The sequence below is a fragment of the Chiroxiphia lanceolata genome, chromosome 5, assembly GCF_009829145.1.
Source record: "Chiroxiphia lanceolata isolate bChiLan1 chromosome 5, bChiLan1.pri, whole genome shotgun sequence".
Taxonomy (NCBI): Eukaryota; Metazoa; Chordata; class Aves; order Passeriformes; family Pipridae; genus Chiroxiphia; species Chiroxiphia lanceolata.
In genome coordinates, this window is record NC_045641.1 from 30,592,394 (window position 1) to 30,618,322 (window position 25,929).

A 25,929-nucleotide genomic window follows, 5' to 3' on the forward strand; every position below is an offset into this window, starting at 1 on the left:
CTCTCTCTACCCTACGTAATTCATACACACACTCATGGCAATGCTGCACATACACTATTGCCTCAAAACAGGGTAACTGAATACTACATACTTATGTTGCACGTGATATGGTCTTCAAATACCCAGATCTTCTTCTGTGCATTTGTCTTAAACTTAAGTCAGTCTGTTTATTTCCATATTTTGTTACTGATTTTTCAACTCAAAAATGACTTTTTTTTGTGGAGGCCCCACTCTAATAAAGCAGACACACAGTCAGAGACATTTCAAAAGTAAGAACTGTATGTGCTTAGCTCCCCTTGACAGGAAAAAATTTTGCTCTCCCAAATCACCTTCCTTATACCTCAGAATCACTCATTTCCTGAACTGTGGCAACAGTTTTAGCTAGTATACCCTCTTCTTTTGGGAACACTGAGAAAACTCTGCTCCCTGAAGAGTAAAATAATATCATTAGCAAATTATCCACTGATACAGTAAGAAAAAAGGAAAACTAGCTGTCTGATGAATATAATTAGAGAATTTCTGTATAATAAGACCTTTTGAAGATTGAAAGTGGCATAAAATTGCCAATTTGAAAGATAGCAGTGCTCTTTCATTCAGCATAGGACTAAGTTCTCTGATGCGGTCAAGCTGCACTCAACAAAGAACTGTGGTGTAGGGGAAGGAGTGAAGTTTCTAACACTTTACATTACTCGCTTCAAGACTCACATATTAATCACCAAATCTTCCTCTTAGAAAAGCCTGCTTGCCACCATCAAGCACAAACTTACAGAGACAGAGAACACAATATAGTCCAAAAATCTTTTCTTTCATTAACTGCTTTATCCAGGTCAATACAACCCAAAGTTCTTCTTGCTTGTCAAGAAGTCAACACCAAAGATTGGTAGCTGTGGGTAATTAGAATTTAGTTATCTCCACACTGAAGTTTTTCTGCAACAGTATAATATATGGCACTTAGCTAAGACTGTCAGTTAATAGAGACTCCCAATTCCAGTAATCTGTCCCAGTGCTAATTGGGTTTTCTCACTGGATATAATTATAAAGATTAATAAGCAATCAACATCTTCCTTAATGTTCATTCACTACTGACTCAGGCTAAATTTGAGATCTCATTTCAAAGGCAACAGCCTTTGCAGCCTAATGCTAACATCCAGAGACACCCACATCCCCGCCCCCACAGTCAGCATAAATAAAGTGAAAACAACTGAAAGAAAAATAATTTCAGAAACAGATCACTGAAGAAATGGCCTAGGAGACTGTGCAGCTGTTTAAAAAGATAAATCTTCAATTTTCTTTTTATAGGTACATTTGGAACAGTCAGACTCTGATACGTCTTTGTACATGTCAACACATTTTCAAGGATATTATGTCTGACTTGGATATAAAAGACCATGTTTCAACTGTTCAGACTTATGCTCAGTTAACAGAATACCCAGTAGGATTAAGATGATGTCTGAGTTATCTAAGTTTAGTAAATATGTACGCAAGGAGGAAAAGGCCTTATTCAGTAGGACAAAATGAAAGATCACTGTACTGTATAAAGTATTTGCTATCGTAACTCAGTTTTCTGGAATAGCTTTGAAAACGGTTCATTATCTCTACTGCAAGTTCTAGAGTCACATCTCTTGCACTTAAGAACTGAAAACTGGTCGTGTTGGTTTTCATGTGACAACAGATTTCTAACATGATGATACTTGAGAAGACCCTCCTGTTCAATCAGACCTTTGATTTGAGATCTTATGCAAGAAATAGGTCTCAGAGGAGAAATACAAGAGCTTGAAACTATTTTAATATACTGGAGCTATCTTGTTGTTAAAACAAAATATCAGCTTTTGGGATTTCCATCCCACTACATTCCCATATACCACATGCACATAAATATCACACAGAGGAATAAAAACCCCAAGAATGTAGAAGCTGAGAATACTGACATAATTCAGAAAACCAAAGTTGCTTGGGATGATTTTTAAATCTATTTTGTAAAGTTTGATCAGCTTCTTTTTTTCTAACACTGCTGCTGACTACAAAAAGAACTTCCTTCCTTGGTCAAAAAGACCCTGATTTTGTTCACAATCTTCACTCTGATTTGTTCAGCTTCCAGTAACTCTTTAAAGATATGATATCATATTTGGAGTACTAGGACATGTTTTTCACTGTATGGGTTCTTACTTCAAAGTTCTCATTAAATTATAAAATATCCTTGATTTTAACTGCAATGTCATACCAAAATTTTATTCAGTTACAAGTTTAAATCATGAAGGGCAAGATTACAGGTGGCCTGTGAGGCACAGCAAAGAGAGAAGTCACCCACAATTTTATTCTACCATAACATAGTTCCACAAGCAAAAGAGCTTTTTCTACACAGCACTAGAGACATCAGTTATCTCAGATACAGCCTTCAGAGAAGAGCAAAGACTGTGGCCCTTCTTCTTCCTGCTCCCCTGGATAATGAATTAGGCCCAACTTGGAAAAAAATGCATTTGCAATGTCTTTAGAATTGCTGCTTCTTGACACCTCACAGATCTAGTAAAACTTCTGGCTAAGTCATCTGAAAAGCATAATCTGGTTCAAGGGCAGGAAACTACAGCTGAAGCTATAAATGTCATCTAAAAAATTGCTTCAACAGGTTGAGTCAGTGCTGTAGATGATAATTCTTCACAAAAAATTTCCAAGTGTCATGTTGCATGAAAAAAATAACTACTGTTTTAACAGGTCTTTTTTTTCCTTTCCTTATTTTTATTAAAATCCTAGCAAGACCATGATTGCATTTTTTAAAGTACTCTGTCCATGAAAAACTAATTTAGTTACATTAATGAAAAGGAAGCAAAATGTGACTGAGGATGTAATATGGAATTACAGTTCATTAATTCTTCAAGTATGCAATTTTCCAGACTCCTGATCCTCCATTGATTTCTACACACTCCTATAGGTCGTGCTAAATGCCAGCAAAAAGAAATTCAGTTGTGTTGGTATTTCATGTGTGGCAGTGGTGGCACCAAAATTAGATAGAAACATTATGAAAGGGAATTTTCCACTGACTGTTCACCATGCAGCTAGCAATTCTTTGCAGTCAAAAATAGATCAATCACAGACCACACCAATAATTGAAACTATGGCAGTCTTTCATTACACATCCAATATCATCACAGGAATTGGTATTCATAACAATTGAAATTCAGAACAACTAATTAGCCATGATGAACTAGGTGCATCCATTAAGACTGTAAAACAAAAATAATATATTTTTCAGTCACATTGTGTGACCCTGATTGTGCCAATTCTCATTAGAAAGACTAATTGAGAGGTATTGGGCCCCTGTTTCTAGCTATTGACAAAGAGGTGATTTTGTTTCACTTTGTTCATCATTCTCAGTACAGCATCTCAACTGTAACAATTGCTTCTGTTTCCTCTTTAGCCCTATCTTGAAAAAGAAAAGTACTTATTTTCTTCAAGATAGCAAAAGCACTTTTATACCTCGAAATACTCTGACAATACCCATTTCAGATACCTCCTAGCATCTGAAAGTTATTAGCTGCATTTGCACACTAGAAATAGGACTAGCACACTAGTGCTAGCTGCTAAAGATGCTAAGAATAGTTGGCTTCTAAACAAAAGAGAACTATTTGTCTGAAAAGAGAAGAGCTATTTTGGCCAGATGTTACCTCTTTTCCAATGGGTGTGAAGGAAGGCTTTACTTGCACAGTGTAATCATGAAAGATCTTGGGTTTCCTCAAGTGAGGAGTTAAGTCAGCCATAACCACGAGTTACTATGTTTACACACATATGAACCAATGATGCAAACATCATGTTCTCAGCTTTTTTGGGGGTTCAGCTTTGCAAAGGTTGTTTCAGACCAGTTCTGTTAAAAATTACAGTAAAATTCCAAGTATTTAATTAAAAGGTAATTTGAGGAAAACAAACAAAAGAGCCAACAAAGCAACCAAAACAAAGATTGGCTAGGAATTGTTTCGACAACTGATTTGAACTTGGTTTCCTGCTATAGTCCAGAGTATTGTACATACTTTACATGTGCTGAAGTTTAAAACATTCTTACCTACATTTTCCTACCCATGGCTTCTTACCATGACTCTTAATCCATATACCATAATTTGCATTGCTACTCCTGAACTACCAAATCATGTAGATTGTAAAAAATTGCTGAAGCACAAAAAAGGAAAAAAACCCACCCTATTCCTTTGCTTGGGCTGTAACCACATCATTGGCACATATCTGCAGAAACTGCAAACTCCCTCATGTTGACAGCAAAAGGAAGGACTCTGTGGGGATACAGGGCAATGATTGGCAGTATTATAGATTTTAATTCCACTAATAGTTGAATGGCTCATAATTCATGAGATAGCTTACAGTGAGTGATGAAGGTCATTTCTATCTCCCTTATATAACAGAAGAAAATTCTATTATAATGCTGCCGAGCTGCACTATTCACATTCTATTTATAGCTGAATGTAGATGAAATTTTAGTTCTCATGTTTAATAAAGGACTTTTTTCCGCATAGTAAATATCCACTAAGTAGTGGGTGCATTTTGATGTTTTCAATGCATAACAAGAAAATCCTATCTCCTCAAAGCTTTTTTGTGGAGTTCTTTTTTCCCTGGTTTCTCTTTTTTTTTTTCTTTTAAGCTGCTACATATAGGATTGTAATGTTGCAACAAACTAAATAAAGATATAAAGAGAAAAAGATAAGTGCTAGTATGTGACTCTTCAGCAAAGAAAAAATCTTTTGTTATTTAAAACTGACACCTCTAAAGGAGGAAAGGAATTATATGCACCCAAAAAACCTGTGTCAGGCAAGGAAAATGAAGGGAGAAAAAGACACAGAAGGATGAAGCAGCAAAGTATCTTAAGCTATAAAACAGAAAGGATGAGCTAAGTAGGGTTCATGTGTAAATTGAGAACACACATGAAACTCAATATGGGCATTTTTTGCTTAAATTCTATCAAATATTTACTTCGTGAACTATTATAAGTAAAAATGCAAAGCAAGGAAAAGCAAGTAAGCATTCCAAGCTTCTAAAGTCACCAGTCCTTGTTTCACTGCTCATTTTTGAGTTTGTTTTTCATATCTGAGAAAAATACAGGTGGTAATGGGAAGGGTGACCTCCCTTTAAAACACTGCAGCCAAGCAAAAAGCATCTCATCTGCAGAACCCTGGCTTTCCTCTTTGCTTGCTGCAGATCTCATTTGTTTACTCTCACAAACAACATTTAAACCTTTTTCTCCTATATAATGAGATAGCCATTTTAGATTATGTCCTTTTAGAAAGTCAAAGGGGTTTTTTAGGTTTTACAAATTACCTGTACTTCCCACTCACAGAAAATATGCTATAAACCCCACCATGTCAGCTGTTGACATCTTTGAACAGAGTGGCAAAGGGAGCAGAAATGAGATGACCCACGTCTTGTCTGGACTTTTGCTACTACCTTCTTATGTAAACTATGTCACCTACTTAGATTTCCTCATCTGGCTTGATTTCCACGTCTGTAAAATGAGGAGAAAGTGCTTCTACCATCTCTTTATTTTTTGCACATGAACCACTCTGGGTGAAAAAAATTAAGTAACAGTGCTGATTTGGTAAATACCACATGTGCTGATGCCAAGGATCAAGGAACAGTAACAGATTGGGAAACTGGAACTACAAAAGAGGTCAACATGTTTCTGAAAGAGATGAGAGGAAGAACATTGAGCTGTAGAGATGGATGCTGCATCCCTTGTCCTTTCTACCCCACCTGCCTTATTTGGTAACTCAGGCAGATTGTAGAAGTCACAAGGACACAGTGATAGCAATTGTCCATATTGGGACCAGTGTTATTTAATATCTTCATTAATGACACAGATGAAGGGATTGAGTGCACCCTCTGCAAATTTGCAGATGACACCAAGCTTAGTGGTGCTGTTGACACACCAGCTAGGTATAGTTGGATATAGCACCAGCACTTGTAATTCTATTCATACTATACATTCTTAGGGAAAATATTTGGAGAAAGAGAAGAACAGGAAGTTGTTTTGCACACCAGCATGATGAATTTCAGAATCTCACTTACAAACAGCTTATCTATACCATATACGTCAAGTTTGCAACCAATCCATTGGCTGCACATCTATTTTTCCATAGCCTGAATTAGCACTTGGAGTATTGCTAAAGTAGAGCATTCCTTGCATGAAAGGCTTTTTCTCCAGGGGTTAGCTGAACACTGCTCTACTACAGTTTCTTAGACTGCCAATCATGTTTTCTTTTTGTTTTGAACTTCCTTATAATAGTAAATATGAAGACTTTTACTGGAACACAGTTAGCTGAAGTTTGCTGAAATTATTAATTACAATAACAATTCAAATGACAATAACTATTTGCTAGATTTTTTTACTGGTATTGTGGGATATGCACTCTTCTCAGCAACAGTCCTTTCAGAATCTAAGCTTATTCTTGGACTGTAAACATCACATACTCAAGGTTTCTATGCTTACTTCTGACTAAAAACTTTAAAATCTGTTAAATTTTTCCCTGAGGGGAGAAAAAAACCCCCTCATGCAGAGGTTTTTGGAGAAGAGTTTCAGCAAAAACTGAAACACTGTGCTGGAGTTTCTTGCTCTCTCTGTAAAGCATCTTCCAAGTTCTTTTGAGCTGGGGGAGGACAAATAAACTTTAGCCACTTTATGTCCTTTATACAAATGAATAGAGAATTCTTAGGCAACACAAATGGGACAGAGATGTTGTATTGTGGGGAAGCTTCTGTGAGAAGCTGCCAGAGCTTCCCCCACGTCTGACAAAGCCAGTGCCAGCTGGCTCCAAGATGGACCTGCTGCTGGCCAAAGCTGAGCCCACCAACAACAGTGACAGTGTCTCTGGGCTAATGTATTTAAGAAGGGGGGAAAGTTACTGCATGGTAACTACTAGAAAGCTTATCAATAGAAGCTGTGAAGATAATGGCTCATGATTTAAGTAAGGCTTATCAACAGGAGTGCAGGAACAAAAATACAAGAACCAAAAGTTAATTTGCACTTGCTGCTCTAAAGCAGCCAAACAAGATTTTTCAGAAACTTTCTAGGAATTTCAGATTTGACAGTACAAATTAGGCCTGGTTGACCCTCTATGAGTGAGGCTATTTCTCCCTATTAATCACCTGTCAGGAGTAGATACAATATATTGTGCCCTATGCATCAGAAAACTATATTAACCAGAAGCATGTAAAGAGTGTGGAAGTCCAAATTCCTAGAATTACTGTTCTCAACATCTATTTATTTGAAATTGTGCAAGCCAAAAAAAGGAAAATATTTTCCAAGTTATGAAAGGAAATTACTGTGTTGATTTTAGCCTACTCCTTACGGGTATTTGCTCAAATCTCAAAAGTCACCTTATATTCTGAAAACATTAAAAAGTTTTGGAACCACAAGAGAAGCAGAAATGTTGCCAATCAGATAACTGATACACTAGTATGGTTTTGTAAGGAAATAACTCATAAAGTCATATCCTGCTAACATCTCCTGAAGTCACCAAAAAATGTTCTATGTGAAGATGCATGTTTCACATTGCATAACTGTAGTTCAGTGATAGGACTGCAAAACACAAATTATGTATTCAAAATTTGTTATTAGGGTTCTGTATCAACTTATTTGAAATTTATCATAGTGACATATTAGAACTAGTTGTCATATTTAAAGAAGACATAGAAGTTGATGTCATTGGATTCTTCCCATAAGCTTGCCCATGGTTCTACTACCTGCTTTTCCTGCAGGCATCACTAAACACACTAGTTTTGTGCATTACCTCACTGTTCTTGTCTCTGAAATCAGTAACTGACATACAAGATAACTATCTTTGAGAAGGGCAAGACCCTAATGCAGACTGACTAGTGACTTTATACAGCAAAGATGCAAGTGATAAAGAGAGATGTTTCAGCGTCCTCAGCGAAACCATTACATCATTTTTAGCAGTTGGATCCTGTCTCTTTCTGCTGAAAGGGAGACCACAGAAGATATTAACCAAATGCAGGTGCGTGCAGTAATTCAGAAGTGTTATCATTTCAGAGATTCAGCTCTCAAGCATAGAAAGTACAGTTAGATATAGATATTTACCGTTAAAATTTTAAGTTAAACCTTTTTAAACAGGATACTGAGAGTCACCACTTACATTTAAGATATGGCTGGAAAGGCCAATCTTCTGAACTCAACACACCACATATTCAAATTTCAATAGGGCAGGAACCCAGAAGACTTGGTAAAGAAATGGAGAGCACTTGGAAGGACTCAAGGAGGAAAAACGGCAGTGATTCCCCACCGTTATGGCAGCAAAGCCCAGTAATGAGCTGGGCACATCAGTTCCAGCATCTCTCCTTGCTCACCTTTTCCCACAGCTGGGGCTCTGGGTTAGGCAGACCTGACACCACAGTTTCAGCACTGGTGCAGGGCAATGGCAGCATACAGCTCAGCATCCAAGCTCTATCTCAACTGCTTGCAAAGCACAATTTAGCTTCTTTGGACTTTGCCCTAGGCAATTTTGTTTTGGTTTGGTTTGGGGTTTTTTGCCTGCACCAAGCGGAAAGTTTATAATAGCTTACAAGCTTTGAAAATTTTTGTTCTTGAAATGCCAGACTCCAAAGACCTGACCTTCAGAATATGATGAATTCCTACTGCACACTGAGATCTATTAAAATGTTTTACGCTGCAAATCACTCTTAAGAAATCTTTGTTTGCAAAATTTTATCCAGATTCTATAGACTAACTCAACTTTCTCTTTTTTCTGTGTATTGAAGTCAGCACTTTAACGTAAATAAACCATCCCCTGACAAAAATATCCTCTAATTTCTAAGCCTCAAACTTGGGAGCCTCCCCAAAAACAGGAGCCTGAATACTCAGGACACCAAGATCCAAACAAGTCAAGTGGACTACGAAAACTAATGAACTAGGGGAGGCACCCCTTCTTCCTACAGCTTTTGCTCTGGACAGTTCATGCCTGTGCTGCCTTCATGTTCATTCCACTTTCCTCTTGTTCCCTTCTTTTGTTTCCTCCTTCACTAAAAACCCCAGCAATGCCTTAAGGATTTCAGAGAAAAAAAAATATTAATTCTAATACGCTTTCTGCTCAAGGAGTTTGTGTGTTATACTCATTTATCTCAGCATAAAACCAGCTTCTCCTGTTAGACTATGAAGGGCACACCTCTTACTCTGGCTTTGTGAAGGACCTTGCATACTTGTACCACAAATTTGAGCCTTTTGGTATTATTGTTATAAATCTCAACCTGGCTATCAGTAATTTAATTCTTTATTGTAACAATAAAACTGAGCAAATGGGAGATTCCCGAGCTGCTCAGAAAATTTTGACTGTGATACTCTCATAGCTTATGGAGAGTCTTCATTTGACTGTGGCCAAGAATTCTCAAGAGTTCTGCCAAAAGCAACTTCGGTTCTTAAAGCATTGGTCCAATACTCTATGGGCTTCAAATGCCACTTGTGTCACAGCTTCAGCTTCAGAGCCAACTTGGCCACAAGATGATTGTGGTTGTTTTAACTGAGCACAAGGGATCAAATAGTTCTTTTGTGATGCTCTTCATTTTTACAAAATCAGCAACATTAACAAGCTTTCTGGTTACTTTGATAAAGTCTTCTATTAAAATACTAGTAAAATACTTTTCCTAAAAACTGGAGAATCATAATTAAAATACTTTCACAAGCTTTCTTTGGAATAGGAATAATAATAGTCTATAATAATCTGAAGCCTATTATTATGGTCAGTGCATCTGAAAAAGTTAATTTGGATTTGTTGAAAAGAGTAATAGTCATGCATGTTAATTATTTAGCTTATGTAGAAAGTAGTAGAAAACTCTGATGAGATCTGGTCTATAACAATTATTTGTCCAAATCCCTTGTCTGAGTTGTATTTCGATATTTTGCACTACAAATGCTAAGTACAAAGTTGCAAGAATTTGTTTTAGCAACACCAATTTTTTTTTCTTTCCCCGTGAAGGGGTAGCTTTCCATACATGGGAAAGAAAAAGGGGAAAAAATGCAGAAAAGGGACAAATAATATATATTCCTTGGATTTGGCTATTTCTGGTATGAGATCAGGTAAGAGAGGGTCACCTGACATATCCAATGCTAACCATTTTTTTTTCATAAACTCAGTTACACATTTAAATAAGCCAACTGTTAGTAATAATGTATGGCTGAATTAATGAAGAATCTGTAAATTGAAACTGTCCAGGGGAATGGTCAAAGCACAAAACGAGTGTGGAAACTCAAAAAATGAAGCTGACAAGCAGCAAAAATGCTGTAATCTTGTATATATAGACTAGCAGATACGCATATAGAGCAGGAGAACAAATCCTTTCCTAAAGCTCTGTGACCAAATTAAAGGGGGAATTGCAGTAACAGCAACCAAATCTAACAAAGTAATCCTGTTCTGAATTCTAAAATGTAACACTTTTCAAATACAATTTTACACAGCATTTAAAAATGTCAATTGGAGAATTCATAATTTTGCAATCAAACAAGAATGTATTAAATCAGGTGTTTTGAAGAAGTTTAACAGGCACAAATATATTTAGATTTGCTTGGTAGTCTCATCTCTACACTGTAGAAGGCTGCTCTACGGGGTACTACCGTGCCTTTTAAGACTTCAAAAATCTTTTAACATATAAACCTCACCTCCCTAAGCCAATGATGCATCCTCAACACTAACAATGCCTCAACCCATATCCTTTGGGAAGAGACATAGAAATTCCTCCACTCATTTTTATTACTGAATGACTTTTGGTCTCATTATTATGGCTTAATACCAATTTTTTAAAAAAGGTGGTGGAGGTTGTTATATCTGCATATGATTCTTCCATCTGCTGCCTCATTTCCACATGGCACAGGTCATGATTAATCTAAAAGGTTCCCAACAGATAATTGGAAGGTGTTGTAACAGCTCTGTTAACTGTGAGACACTGCACAGTGAATACATCTTCTCAATGAAATACCTGATTAGCAGTAACAGTTGATTCTCCTTAGGTTTCTGACAGAGATGTGGCTCCTACTGACATCCCAGAAGCACCATTTTGAAAGCAAAAAATTTTACAAAACCAACCTACCTACACAGGGCTTCACTTTGCTTTGCAAAAGCTGCATTGAATTTAGGCTCCAGAGACAGAACCTAAGCATGGACAGCATTGTCCTTCTCAAGCTTTGGGAGAAATATAGACACTGATTGAGTATGCAAGGATGGGTTTCAGGAAGGACACAGAAAACAGTGAGGTACTCAATGCCTTCTTTGCCTTCATCTTTATGGGTAGACTTTTCCTTCAGGTGTCCCTGGTCCCAAGACTAGTGTCAAAGTCTGAAGCAAGAAAAATCTATCCTTGGTGGAGGAGGATCAATAGCTAAACAAAGTAGAAAAAAGCACAGGTCAATCAAACCTGATTGGATGCACCCAGGAGTGCTGAGGGAGCTGGCTGATGTCACTACAAGGCCAATTTCAACTGTTCGAAAAGTCATGGTGACTGAAAAAAGCTCCTGAGAAAGCAAATTTTGCTCCTATCTTTGAGAAAGGCAAGGATCCAGGGAACTGTGGATTAGTCAGTCTCACCTCCACTGCTCAGAAGCTGATGGTATCCTCCAAACATGTTAAGGACAAGGAGGCGATTTGGAACAGTCAGCAAGAAGAAGAAAGCATGCCTGACCAACCTGACAGCTCTCTAAAGTAAGATGACTAGGCTGGTGAATGGGAGAAGAGCAGTGAACGTTGTTTATCTTAGCAAGGTTTTTGATGCTCTTGTAACATCCTCAGACAAGCTTGTAAGTGCAGGCTAAATAAATGGACAGTGAGGTGGATTGAAAACCTGCTGAATGCCTGGGGTCAGAGAGCTCTGATCAACCATACAACACCCAGTGGCCCGCTAGTCATTTAGCAATGTAAATTACACCCGGGTAACTACCGGATACTGGGCCAGTACTGTTCAACATCTGGACAATAAGGCAGAATGCAACTCAGCACATTTTCAATTAAACAAAATTTGGAGGAGGGGTTGCTACACCAGTTAGTCGTGCTGACATTCAGAGGGTCCTCAGCAGGCTGGAGAAATGGGACTGGGAATGTCATCAAGTTCAGAGGGAAATACAAAGTCCTACAGCTATTAAGAAACAACTCCAGGCACCAGTACAGCTTGGGGACTGGGCAGTTGAAAAGCAACTTTACTGAAAACGGTCTGGAGATCCTGGTTGACATCACAATGAATATAAGGCAGCATTGTGCACTTGTAGCAAAGGTGGCCAACAGCTTCCTGGGTTGCATTAGGAACCATATTGCCAGCAGATCAAGGGAAGTGATCATGTCCCTCTATTTTATGCTGTTGGGATCCTATCTGGAGTGTTAGATCTTGCATCGTATTCCTCAGTATCAAGAAAGATGTGGAGCAAATCCAGCGCAGTGCTCTGAAGATGATTAATGGACCAAAGAATTTGTCATACAAGGAGAGGCTAATAGACCTGAGATGTTCAGCCTGGAAATGAAAAGGCTGAGGGGGAACTTATCAATGAGTATAAATACCTGACAGTGTTGGGGAAAGCTAGACATTCTCAGTCATCTCTAGGAAAGGGAGTAGGGGCATGGGAAATTTCATTTGAACATAACGAAAAGAATTTTTTTTTTTACTTTGAGGGTGATTGAACACCGGAATTGGTTGCCCAGAGAGCTTGCGGAGTCTCCAACCTTGAAAACATTCCAAATCCAACTGGTCACAGTCCTGCAAAACCAGCTCTATTTCATCCTGCTCTGAGCAGCAGATTAGACAAGATGATCTTCAGAGGTCACTTCTAACCTCATCCTTTTTACGATTCTGAGAAAGTATTTAAACAGAATTATTAGACCACCTTTTACAAATAGAAACAGTGAGAACCGGCAATTACATTTTCTAGGTTATTGCTGGGGTGTGGATTCAACCTCCTGTTAATTAATTCATAGGTTCAGCAGCTGCTGACAATTTCTACATAACTGTATGTTTTAAGTTAAAAATGCCAGGATTCTTCAATAAGCAGTTTTTAAATACGTGTAGCACAAACAGAAATAAGTAATACGTGTTTTAGAATGGATTTGGCATCTTTACATCAATCCCCCTCTTCCTCTGTATGTGATTGCAATGGAAGATGTCTGCCTAGAAAAGATTCATCACCTTTGTAGATACAGAGACTGTTCAAAGGGAAACTTCCAGCATAAATTATTTGTAGTATGAACATCTTGAATCACTTCAAGCCTAATGAGAAGTACCTTCAAGAAACTCTTCTAGTGAATATGTACTGTTTGAAGCTCCAGTTTTCTTTTATGGCTGTATGGCACCATTTTTCTGACAGCCCAGTCGCAGAACACGTCAGCTTTTACTTTTTATTGACTGGATAGCTCTTCCATTTGCCACTTTGACAGTATTTCAAACTGTATGTTTCAAAGCCACGTGCAAGTAGATTACAATCCTATTCTGCAAATTAGTTATCCAAATGAAGTGATGTGTACCCTTGTGGCTGACCTCTAGCATTACTTATTTCTACAGTAGGAAAAAATATGATGTCCAAAGGAGGTTAAACAGGACGGGGGGCTTCTCCTTACAAAGCTGACCCATAAAACTGGTTTGGGGATGGCAAATTGGCTCCAAATCACAACAATAGTATCACTAGCTATGTGATATCGGGTCACTACCATACTAACCTTATGTTAAATATTAAGATCAGGTATTCAGAAAGGCATCAGATGTGGTCCAAGATTCTGCCTGTCACGCTATATGTTTCCTGAAGGGCAGGACGGGTGGGCAGTTAGGCCAGCAGTTCCGATGCTTCTGAAGGACATTTGGGACTGAATGCAGTTAATCTAACTTAGTTTAAGGTACCTGAACTTTCTGAACTAGGGACAGAGTGTCCTTGGGTTGTCCGCTAAAGAAGGGAGCAGAGATAGGACTTCCAGGGGCATTTCAGAAAAGCCAGTAAGATCTCTCTTTGATAGTGGCTATTAATTGTGGCTATATGAGGAGACTAAAGCAAATATGTCTCTAATCTACACACTTCAGATAGGAGTATAAAGCTGCAAAAGACACTTATGAACTTTGAAACTATACGTTTCATTTAGTTGAGAACATGCAATATGTTATATATATTTATATATATTTTATATATATTTAAATATTATATATTTATATATTTTATATATATATTTATATGCAATAAGGAGCATATAAAACAACTGTTACTACACCAAAGTAACTGTTCTAATACTTGAGCATTCTCTTAGCATTGAATTTTTTTCCAAGCAGAAACAGTGTTATGATTAAGAGACCTGTACCATGTTATTTGCAGTCTATGAAACACTGAGCAATACTTGAAAACTTGCTCTTTTGAAATTTTCTAGAAATACATGAGCAATCAGGATGCTGCTTTTCACACAGCATCCATCTTGTGCAGTGTGGTAATGTCTGCTCAAATACAGAAGAATGAGAACAACCACGTTTCTCACCTCTCAAATGGACCAAATAACACAGAATTCAAACCAGTCTGTGTTTTTCATTAAACTGGATATGTTTACAAGTCAGATGAAAGCAATACTTGCTAAAATTACCTCCTTTCCATTGTTTGGAAGATTTATTGAAGGCAATATAGAACAGCAACAGTAGTCAATCATAGGTGGCAGACTGCCCTTTTATTAGGCATATTGAAGCCAATTAATCTAAGCAAGCTTTCTCCCTTTACCTCCTGGAGGCATATATGCTTAGAACGCATTTAAAAATTCTGCAGCAATAAATAAAGGTGCTGAAACTATTCTTTTGAACTTCAAAAAATTATTTACAAGTACTTGAGATGCTAAGCATTAACATTCTACATACTCTGCTGGGCAATATAATTTGATTAGATCTAAGACTTAGAAAATAAAGTTCTAAAACAAAGCCCTGGTGCTACTGCCATCCTCAGGGGTAGCAGGAGGATAAAGGAATGCTTGTAAAAGGAGGTAAAAGCAGTAGGAACACTGAAACCTCCCCTAACACTGAGTAAAGAAAGTCTGAGTTAATCACAAGTCCTCAAATAAGGTTGCAAGGGAAGGTGGCTTACTGAACCAGTAACATATAACAGAAGTTATCAGTTATTGGAATTTATTTCTAGATGTCAGATTATCTGTTATTTATACGAGACACTCAAGGCCACTTGAGGTGAAAAGCAAGTCTATCATAATCTTATTAATTATGAAACATCAAAACCCAAGATGTCTTAATTCATGTTCTAATTTTTGCAGACCCTGTGCTTCTAATTAGAACTGCTGTAATATGTTCTCTTGGGAAGCATATAAGAAAAGTGAGTAACATTTTAGTTGCAGCTTCCTCTTTTCAGGGCACACACTTAAATACTCCTTTATTCTTGGATTATGTCAAACATCCTCCTTGGATTACCTTCATCGTAAATGAAGTTATAATCTTACCAGTTTCACAGCTGGGCCCAGTGAAGCCTTGTGGGCAGGCACACACATTGGAAGCAATACAGGCTCCTCCATTCCTACATCCATCCTTGCAAAATGCTGCAAAATGCAAAATTACAATATGTGGGTAACAGAACTACACTCAGGTGGACATGGTCTGCTAGCTCGCTGGCTGGCTGGAATGCTGTCTGTGTGTCACTGAAGGCAAAGTCTGCCTTCTCCTAAGGATAGAGGTCACAAAGAGATGGTTTATGGCCCCCCTGCCTCACTGGCCAGATGGGCTGACAAGCTACAGAAGAAGATTAATCATCTGAAGACAACAGCTCCCATATGTGCTCCTTCACATGCACTGGGAAGCAGTGAAAGGCAGCATCTTCCCTAGGAACAGACTCTTCCTAGAGTAGTACTTGTCTTCTCTGCTGCCTAAATAAAGGCCTGAGCATAACAGGCACAACCGAATACTAAACTGTCTGGCTATCTCAGTCCTTTATTAAACCATTTGATAGAAACAATAAAAATAGTAATTTTGTTTCAAGGGACTTTGAAGAATGTCAAAACTTATACTATTTACAGCTTAAAGTCAGTCCCTGGATTTGCTCTTTGGCACACTGCAATCTGAGAAGCTCTGCTTACATATTTTGGTGCAAAATTTTCCAGTTGTGTATGCTTTAGAATCGCTTCTGCAGACGCAGAAATGCAACCAGCTCTGATTGAAAACACCGTAGCTGTTAATTGCTCGGTTGCCTCTGCAATATGGAATCAGAAATGCTCCAGTCATAAGAAACTGTTGGTGAAACTAGGCAGATGGAGGTTGTCACCAACACAAAGATTGCTTCAGGGCATTCTTAACCAGCCACTGGAGATGCCAGGCTTTGGTTTGCAGCTGCTCCGCATAACAGCACCACTGATGAGGTCCTAAGGCTCATCTGAGATAAAACTGTTACCAGTTTGAGCTATCCAGCTCTCAGATTTGAGGCAGCAGCCTTGTGGTGAGACCTTCTGAGCTTCCTGGTGCAGGAGTACATGGTGCCCAGGAGTGCTGCTGGCAGTGCAGTGCATGAAAAGCTGCCAAAGGCATGGGGGTATCCAGATCTCTCTGAAGGATGTTGGCATCCAAGCCAAGGCTGTAGAGAAGTACATTTCTCAGATTTGATACACAGACTCAGAGCCTTCTCCTGCATACTGCCTTCTCAGTATTGAAGACAGAGAGGGAGGGAGGGAGGTGATGTACTTTACTTTCACTGTGGGGCTAGGTGCCCTCTGAAATGTCAGAGCTCTTATTCAGGGGACAAAAGAGCCAAATGCAGTAGGTTTATGTGCCTTCTCTTTGATCCAAAGAAATCACAATCACCTTTTTGTAAGCTGACTCACCTCCAGTAGAAGAAAAGGGGAATACTCCCAAGCACAGTACAGGAGTGTGCAGACAGAGCTCTCTTCTGAGAGGAGCTGCTTTGGGTTTGAACCTCCTCAGGCTAAGACATTCCCCAGAGAAGAGAGTCCAGCATAAAAAGATATATTTGCTGACATGTCTCACTCTACCCATGTGTTTGACTGGAAGCGGACCAGGCTTCCATGCTTTATAGCGAGCTCGTTTGTCTTTGGAATATATAGCAAAATTGTACTGTTACTCAGGAATAACTAGTGCAAAGATCTTAATCCAACTTAGCAATGAAAGAAATGCCAGGTTGCTTAGCTTTGGTAATACACAGCAGCAAAATGTATCTATAGGACATTCCAGTGTTAACTCTGGCCCCTTAGATTCTGACATCAAGAGATCAAGAGGACTGAGGCACAACTTCATGGAACACTGGGTATGCTATTGCTGCATCTGGCCCACATCTCGCATCTGAGCCCATTCCTCTACAGCTTTACTACTTCTATTTTCAAGCATTCTCTAAATCCTATGCTCAGAGGTTAAGAACTTCCAAGGGTTTGGGCCCAAGTACCAAGTATCATTTCTTCTGATCTGAAATACAGCAGAAATAAAAGCAGCATTGTATCTCTGGGAAAGCATCTTTCTAAGAATAGAAGTATAACTTCTAATGTTTATGAGTGAATGAGAATAGTAGAAAACATGATACCACCTCACATGTAGTAAATGTTTTGTGTGTCCATGCCTACTGCTTTTCTCATTTACAGTAAAAAGACACAACATACCAAACAACTTTCAGCTGATCCAAGCAAAATAGCAAGTCATTAAACATGGGTAATATAGATCTGACAATGTTTTCACAGCTGTAACTTTGTTGATAACCATGGACTTTCTTGAATGGTGTAGCACCTATAGAAACTGTTAACTTGACACAGAAATGAAACATAACTACTTCAAATTTTATAGCCTACTATCATCCTCAAATTACTGTAAACTCTGCCAAATGCAGTGTATATCCGCCTGTGAAGATCTTATAGGTGTAGGACCTAAGTGTCTAGCTTGGGATTTTCTCTGTCTTGTTCAAGGCATGTGACCAGAATTGTATCAACTATGACAAAGCATCTCATCCAGTTAAAGACTGACAAACCCTCAGGTTTCCAGCAGCCTACCTTTACAAACGGTACCATTTCCCGTGTAACCCGGCTTGCAGACGCAGTTGTGCCCACCCACAGTGTTGAAACAGAGCGCATTTTCATCACAGTTGTGCTGGTTTGTTATACATTCGTCATGCTCTGAAAAGAGAAACAAGAATGGGATGGTCCTGAATTTTTAAAAACACAGCAAAATAAAAGCTTCATATAGGTTTCCATGTTAAAAAGAGATAACACAGTAGTAGTTACTGACAATAGGGCTATGTGAACATAAAATTATGGGATAGCCAGGGTATCCCTTTTTAGGACATACTAGTATGTGATAACTGCACTGCAGCATAATTCCCCTTTCATTACCAGGGAGTCACCATCATTACACTATCTATGGGGGCTCCAGTGTTCTTGTAAGCATTTGTCAAAAAGCCAGCTAGCATACTGAAAATCCATATGCTATTTCTACTGTATAATTTATTCATGCCGTTTTATCTTATGCAGGATTCTTCAAAAAGCTGACTAATGGTGTGAGATGCACGCTCCAAACTGCAAAAGAACAGGTTAGCAGAAGGCAGGTCTTCAAAGTGTTTTTCCTCCCTTCAGTCCATACACAGCACTTTATTTAGATGAAATAAATAACCAAAAAAAAAAAGGTCTGCCTGCATTTCAAGGGACTTTTAGCTGGCATGTCCTAGCATCAGAGTGCGATGAGACTGCTCAAACTGGTGACTAGACTTAGACATACTGAGAAGTGCCCATCTTGGGAATACACTAAAAATCTGGACCATATGGTTTTGTGTTAATTTGCAATGCACTGCTTAATCTAAACAAAAAAAAGTACTACGTAAGTGTTTAGGTTACAGAATATTTTAATGTTTAATTTGTGATTTTTAAGAAATGGTAAATGCAATCTCAAAATAAGATGCTCTAAAGTGTCATTTCAAAATGATACATGAAAAACTCTATTACTTTCAAAATGCAGTATATTAGTCTGTAATAAATAAAATGCTTCCATCTTCTGGAAATATTCCTTGCATTTTTGTTAAACCAACAGTATTCATCTATCCATAAATAATTTCAGGCCCCTGAAATTTTAATTTCAGGGAAACCAGCTGTTTGGGAACATAAAGGCACCTAATTTTAATCAGCGCACATGGACTAACTTGCATCTGTTTTCATATGTGAGGTTTTCATAGCCATAATTCTGCACAGATTTTAGCAAATTTTATTAGCGCAGCTTATGCCAGTTCTGGCTATTTGACACAAGTATTAAATCTGGAATAAGACGCTCTTTCTTCCCCCATTTTGTGGGGTAAGACTGTTCTGAATCTTTCTCTTTATAAATAATGAGCTGAAATCTGTACATACCCTACAGAGTTGTCAGGAAAATTAATTTCTTAACATTTGCAAATCACTACGGAAATGTTCCACTTGCTATTTCAATAGTGGCCATAAACTGTAAGAGTATAAAACTGGCAGAATGGTACATCTCCAATCCATCAGTAGATGTAAATTTTCCTCTAGGCAAGTACCTGTTATTTAAAAGGGGGAAACATTCACCTCAATATAACTAATAAATTTTAAATGCTACATAGGTTTAGTTTTATTTTGGTGGGTTTGTTGTTGTTGAGTTTTATTTGTTTGGTTTTTAATAACACTAATCTAATATTCCTCTTCTAAACAAGAACTTATGTGTCTCTCATATCACCAGTCATGCTCTCCTCAACTGGATGCAGTGGAGCACAGGCTGCAGGCCTCTGCCCTAAAGCATGAGATTTAATTACTTCGCTCTCAGCATGAATAATTAAAATTGTTATTGTTCATCAAATGATCCAGGCCCTCTAAAATCCACTTATGATATTTGACTCTGACCTCATAACATAGTAAAATCTCTCATGCTGCTGAAACAGTATTTATGCTAAAGCACTTCATAAAAGAGAAATAAAGTAGTGACCACATAAATTAGGTAAAAAGTGTTATCAGTATTGTAACAGTATCCTGACTGTCTTAATTTGTGTTAATATGACATTATTTAAATACAGTTTGCTATTTAAATATTAATTATATATTATTTTCTCATTTTTAAATAAAACACATTAAATAAAATAACTATGGAAATTTGTGAAATATTACGTACTCAGTAGGCCAAAATATCTTGCAAAGTCATTATCTTGGTATCTCAGAAAGTAGGGTCTATACAACAATACATCACACTGGTAAACTCAGCTCAAATCACTGAATTTGACAAATTAAGTATCATCCTCATCCTCAATGAGGAAGCATAGCCATCCATCCTATGCCTTAAGAATGCAAAAATACCCTTGGCATGTGCAGCAGCTCCTTTTTAGGGATAAGAGTATATCAGAGGAAAGCAGGTGATCTCAGACTGTCACAGCAAGAGGATGGCGCTACATGTGTGGCTGGAGCAGCTCTGAAAGCCCATTGAGGCTTCCAGTACCGCAACCTTGCACAGATGTATTTCTTTCATATAAAGAGATGACTGTCACTGTTGAGTGTGCCCTCTTAACATTTACTCTTTGGGCTAAGAAAAACTACCGAGTCTTTTGAGGTGGATTTTTCTTAAAGCATACAATATCAAGAAAAGTAACTTTCCATCAGCTAAGTAACAGGACTTGTATTTAAAGATCATATGCCTGTTTTCCTACTCTATGTAAGAAGCTTTGGGGTTTCTTATCCTTCTGTAAGAAAGTCCATGGAGGATGCTTGCTAACACTTCTGTACAAAATGTATTGAAACAGCGAACACTTCTACTTCGGTGGTTATCTGCTCAAACTTCAGGTCTATTTTTATGGAAATCACATATTAGCAATTCATGAAAAATTCATGGTCTGATAAATTATTCTTGGATGGAAGTTTACATGTCATTTTTAGGAGGAAAATGTTTCAGAGTAAGAAGAAGTTTTGTGATTGCATTAAAGAGGAGATTTTAACAGGAATGGAAGAAATCAGCAAAAAAAAAAGAATAAGGGTGTTCTACAATCCTTCTAGATTTGTTTCTCTGTATCATCTGAGTTTAGCTTCAATAACACACTTAAATCCATTTAAAAATAGTGTTTCTTCGTATTGTTTTTACAGTCAGCTTACACTTCAGGATTGGCTCTTTTGTGGACTGATTACCTGGTTAAACTGCACCCAAAAATCCTGTACATAAAACATGTCACTAGATCTATGGCACACTGCACACCAATTTAGAGAAACAATCAGAAACATATTTTTCACTACAAATAACAAGATAGACTGTTCAGCTTTATTAAACATAGATATGCTTAAGGGTAGTGTTCTGTTGATTATTCTTCATTAGTTCATGCTTATCACTTTGGTTTTTTTTTTTAATCAAACACTTGGAAAGTCACCATAAAAAAGAAGAAAATTGCAGAGATTGATTTCAGCAATCTTAAATATCAAATCAGGAACTGTAGAAGCAGATAGGACCATGCATTACAAAGAAGCAAAAAAGTAATTTATAAAAGAATCATTAAAAGAGAACCAATAACATGATTTTTATGTTCCAAAACCAGTATAGAAACATTATTTGCTCAACTTAGAAATGTTTAAATTTTATTTCTGATGTTGTAAGAAGCAACACTGAGGCCATTTATTTCAAGCATCTTTAGAAATCATGCGACACACATTTAATGAAAGTTCTATACTTAATCCACTGCACACCATAACGAAGATGGGGACAGACCAGGTACAATAGTATTACAGAGGCAAAGAAATAAAAATTATTTTTGCAGAGAGATTTTAATGATTAATGAACCTGAATTTGCATAAACATCTATTACAAAGAGCAAATGCACTGGTTTCAATGATGTCTTCTAGAGCTTTATTATCTAATACATCTTAATTCCATTTTGCACTGTTCAGGACTCTCTGCTCAACAGTGTTAAAATTCATAAAATCTCTGTTCTGGGAAACAAAGGATATTTTAAATATACTATTTATATTGACTAAACTATCTCTGGAACGAGGTCTTTCTAGATAGAGAAAAAAATTTAACTCCAAAATTTGCTTTTGCTGCATGGTAATAACAATAATAACATTTAGTGCATATGAATGTCCCATTAAATAGTTCTTATGACACAGAAGACTTAAAAAGCTAAAAATTATGTGATGATGCAATTAACTCACTTATGCACATTTGTGTGTGCAGTTAATACAATATATACACACACACAAATATATATACCCGAATATATATATGTACATACAATAAGGGTGATGTACTTTATTTTACTTTGGTTCATTTTTAAATACTACTCCAGAATATTCCGTATGATTAGCTTAACAGAAACGCTACTTCAGATGTCTATCTAGCAAGAGAGACTGCTGGCATAAACTGATCAGGACCCACTAGATGCTGTGATGTATGTCAATGTAATGACAGCTGAGGACCTGTCTTACCAAATTTATTACCCGTGCAGATATTCTTGCTGAACTTGGTAAAATTTAACATGTTGTCCACAAGGTGTGGCACCTGCCTCCACATCAGTACTATTTAACATAAGCCTCCATCCTTCCTATTGTGTATTTCATGATTAGAAATAAATAAAAGTCTGTATAGCATTTCCTATTTGCATACTGCAAGACTTCCCAGCATTTGCCTTGCGCATCCAAATTCTGCAAATATCTAAGAAAAATATAGAAAACAAACACAATCCAATCCAACAGCAAATAGGAATGATGACTAAATTGAATCACTTACTTAGGGGTAAAGAATATTATGTTGGCAGTTTTCCTGAACCATCCATTACCAACACCAGAAAATAAGAGCTGAGATGATGTTTATGATGCAGAAATGCACAAAAGTTCCCAAAAATATAAATCAAACACATCCCTGCAATTGTAATCTTGGAACATGATGCAACAGATATTCATTGCTGAGTAAGGAACATGTGGACCAGGATTAAATTAAAATAATTTAAATAAAGAGAATATATTAGGTATTTTATCCTTTTGATACCTCTGCATTCCTGAACTCAAATTACTTTCAGCCTCCTGTCTCCTTCCCATTGATTCGATATAGATTCATAGAACCATTAGCTGGCCATCTGATGTGACAGTGACAATAGATAAGAGTTACTTGAATTATCAATAGCCAACACACTTTAATGCCCATTTACAGTTTATCTTAATTACAAGGGTTTTTTTTCTCCACCTATAGCTCATGTACAAGACAAAAATTAGTAGCAATTATTCCATTAAGACCATTTGGGAACTATGGTTGTTTAGCCTGGAGAAAAGTAGGCTCAGGGGGGACCTTCTCTACAACTCCCTCACTGGAGGTTGTAGGCAGGTAGGGTTCAGTCTTACCACTCAAGTAACAGGTAATAGGACAAGAGGAAATGGCCTCAAGCTGCCTCATGGGAGGTTTAGACTAGATATTAGGAGAAAATTTTTCATTGTAAGCATTGTCAAGCACTGGAACCGACTGCTCATTGAAGTGTTTGAGTAACCATCCCTGGTGATATTTAAATGACTTGTAGATGTGGCACTTAGGAACATGGTTCAGTGGTGGACTTCGCAGTCCTGGGTTAGACTTGATGATCTTAAAGGCTTTTTCCAACCTAAAGGAGTCTATGATTTTATATTTTCCGTATCTGTAGAAGCATACGTTTATGTTAAGTTTTTGGATTGATATTCCCCAGTTTACTTTTCTATAGATATTCCTTAATTCAAATGCAAAATGGAACCCGTGTTTTAATTACTCATGGAATTACTGTCACACACTTTACCCTTAGTTAATGCTGGAGTCAGCATTAATCATTAATGACCAGAAGCAGCTGTCCTCAGTTCAAAGCTGGGGAGTCCAAAAGCTAGGTCTCCTCTGTTCCCTGCTAATCCTGTTGATTGATCTTTATCTTCATCCACTCCCATATATCCATGCTGCTCCTGATCCCCATTTTCTAATTCTTTCTTCAGTGCAGCCAGGAACAACAATTTCTGTGTATCTATGTTCAGAATTTTCCTACTTTTTTCTTTAAATTATATAGATAACAAAAATAGTTCTGGCATGTGCTTGTTCTATTTTTAACATTTGTTTAGAGACCATCCTGCTTTCTGAGATTCTGTTTCTGTCTGTAATTATTTAGTTCATTTTTGTTTTTCAGGGAGAACAGCTGCCACCATCCCATCCAGATGTCTATTTCTCTCTTTCACCTATTAGTTTATTTACTTATTCTACATTTGGTGTTAATGTAGTAAAAAAGGAAAAATAAGGCAACTGTAATGAAATCTTAGGAAGAAAATCCACTTAAGGATATGTCCAAAATTCAGCATTCCTTTTCCTATCCATATGAGAAAGCTCCAGAATTGCATCTTAGTTATACTAAGGATATATATACTAAGTTATACCAAGGAGATATAATGGGGAAACTATATTACTGGCAATTAGGATGTAGGATTAAAATAACTGAAAAAACACTTGATCAAGAGAAGGAACAAGCACTCATTCTCCCTTCATCTGCCTGAGAGGCTAGGAGAGCTTTGGAGAAAATTCCAAGGTGGTAGTAGCTCTGATGAGACTCGAGACAAGGTATAGACTTTTGGAACTGGTATAACTTTTTTCACAAAAAAACAAATCCTGACACTGAATGTGATGATGAAATTGATCCCTAAAATACCTCATGTTTCTAATCATGAAGTTTTTTCTCTCTAGGAGAACCAAAACTCTTAACATGTGTGCTGTTCCTTACCAAGGTAGGTAACACAAGAAAGATACTGGGACCAAAAATACGCAGAGAAATACTGCATATTTACATGCAAATACAACTTTAAAAAATATGAGACATTCTAATTCTAGTTAGCATTAGTTTTTCAAAAACTTTCTCTGAGAAGATTTTCAATTTTAAGTTTTATTTCACAACAGACTTTCATCTAAAAAACTCCTATTTCACACACCAAAGCCTAGAAGAGGCATGTACTACCCTTTTACTTTAAGACTTTTTTCTTTGCACAAAATCTCTTTTCTTTATTTTTTTGTTATTTGTGTTCTTGATGTTCCTCCTAGACTGATGGAATACATAACTCTCACCTCCAAGACCCTTTGAATTTTCCAATAAAAATATCAAATTCTATAGCTCTAATATTGGATTTTATGGCTCTAAACAGGGTATGCTCTCCTCCAGGACTCAACTCGAAAAGCCTAACACATGACTTGAACGTTGACCAGTTCACCTTTCCTGTTATATCTGCACACCAAGAAGTCCATGCCAAGATCTCTTGGAACACAAAGATATGCTGTCAGCCACCAGTTGATTGGTAAAATACATATTTTGAGGCAGGTCTATCATTACTCCCTCCATCTTCCTCCACAGCTCTTAATCAAAGCATTTAAACTTTCTTAAGCCTACCTAAGTTTCATCATCCTCAAAATGTGTTTTGTAACTGTGATTTCCTATTTAGTGGAAAAATACATATTTTTGCAAAATACACTCTTCTCATTGAGGTTTCTATTGTAATATTAATCAGTGTTACTTCAGGTAACATCATGTGCATTTTTATACTTTTCAACCAGTTAGGCAATTAAATATATTGAAAAATATTTCGCCTGACAGCTAAAGTTAAAAAAGCTTTAATTTATCTCCACTTTCTTATATGTCTGCCATTTTTTATATTCCCTCTTGAATAGAAAAGTTTAAGGGAAGGATTTTCTAAAGCACTTAGCAGAGATCTAACTGTTTCCCCTAAAGGAACATCTGTAACTCCCACTGATTACAGTGGCAGGACTGTAATGCAAATGCAAAATGAATTTGAAAATCCCACCTAAGAGATTCCAGTCTAGACATAAGGTCTGTGACCTTGTCACCCACTTCTTTTTTGTCTTAATTCAAACTGATCTCTTAATATCTTGTCTCTTCTACCAGTGACATTTTAAAATGAGGTTTCTATCTTTTAGAAGGTATTTCTTCATAAATCCATCTTTTTTTATAATGCGTCTAGCTAGATGCATTAT

The 25,929-nt window shown here is 37.2% G+C and overlaps 1 protein-coding gene across 1 annotated transcript in view; it reads right to left on the bottom strand.

Annotated features, from left to right (window-relative positions):
* The window catches only part of NELL2 (neural EGFL like 2), a 146,644-nt gene that overhangs the window by 20,299 nt on the left and 100,416 nt on the right, over window positions 1-25,929 (bottom strand). Inside the window, 2 exon segments of the mRNA XM_032687990.1 lie at window positions 15,441-15,536; window positions 17,979-18,101. Coding sequence (XP_032543881.1) covers window positions 15,441-15,536; window positions 17,979-18,101 — 219 coding nt within the window.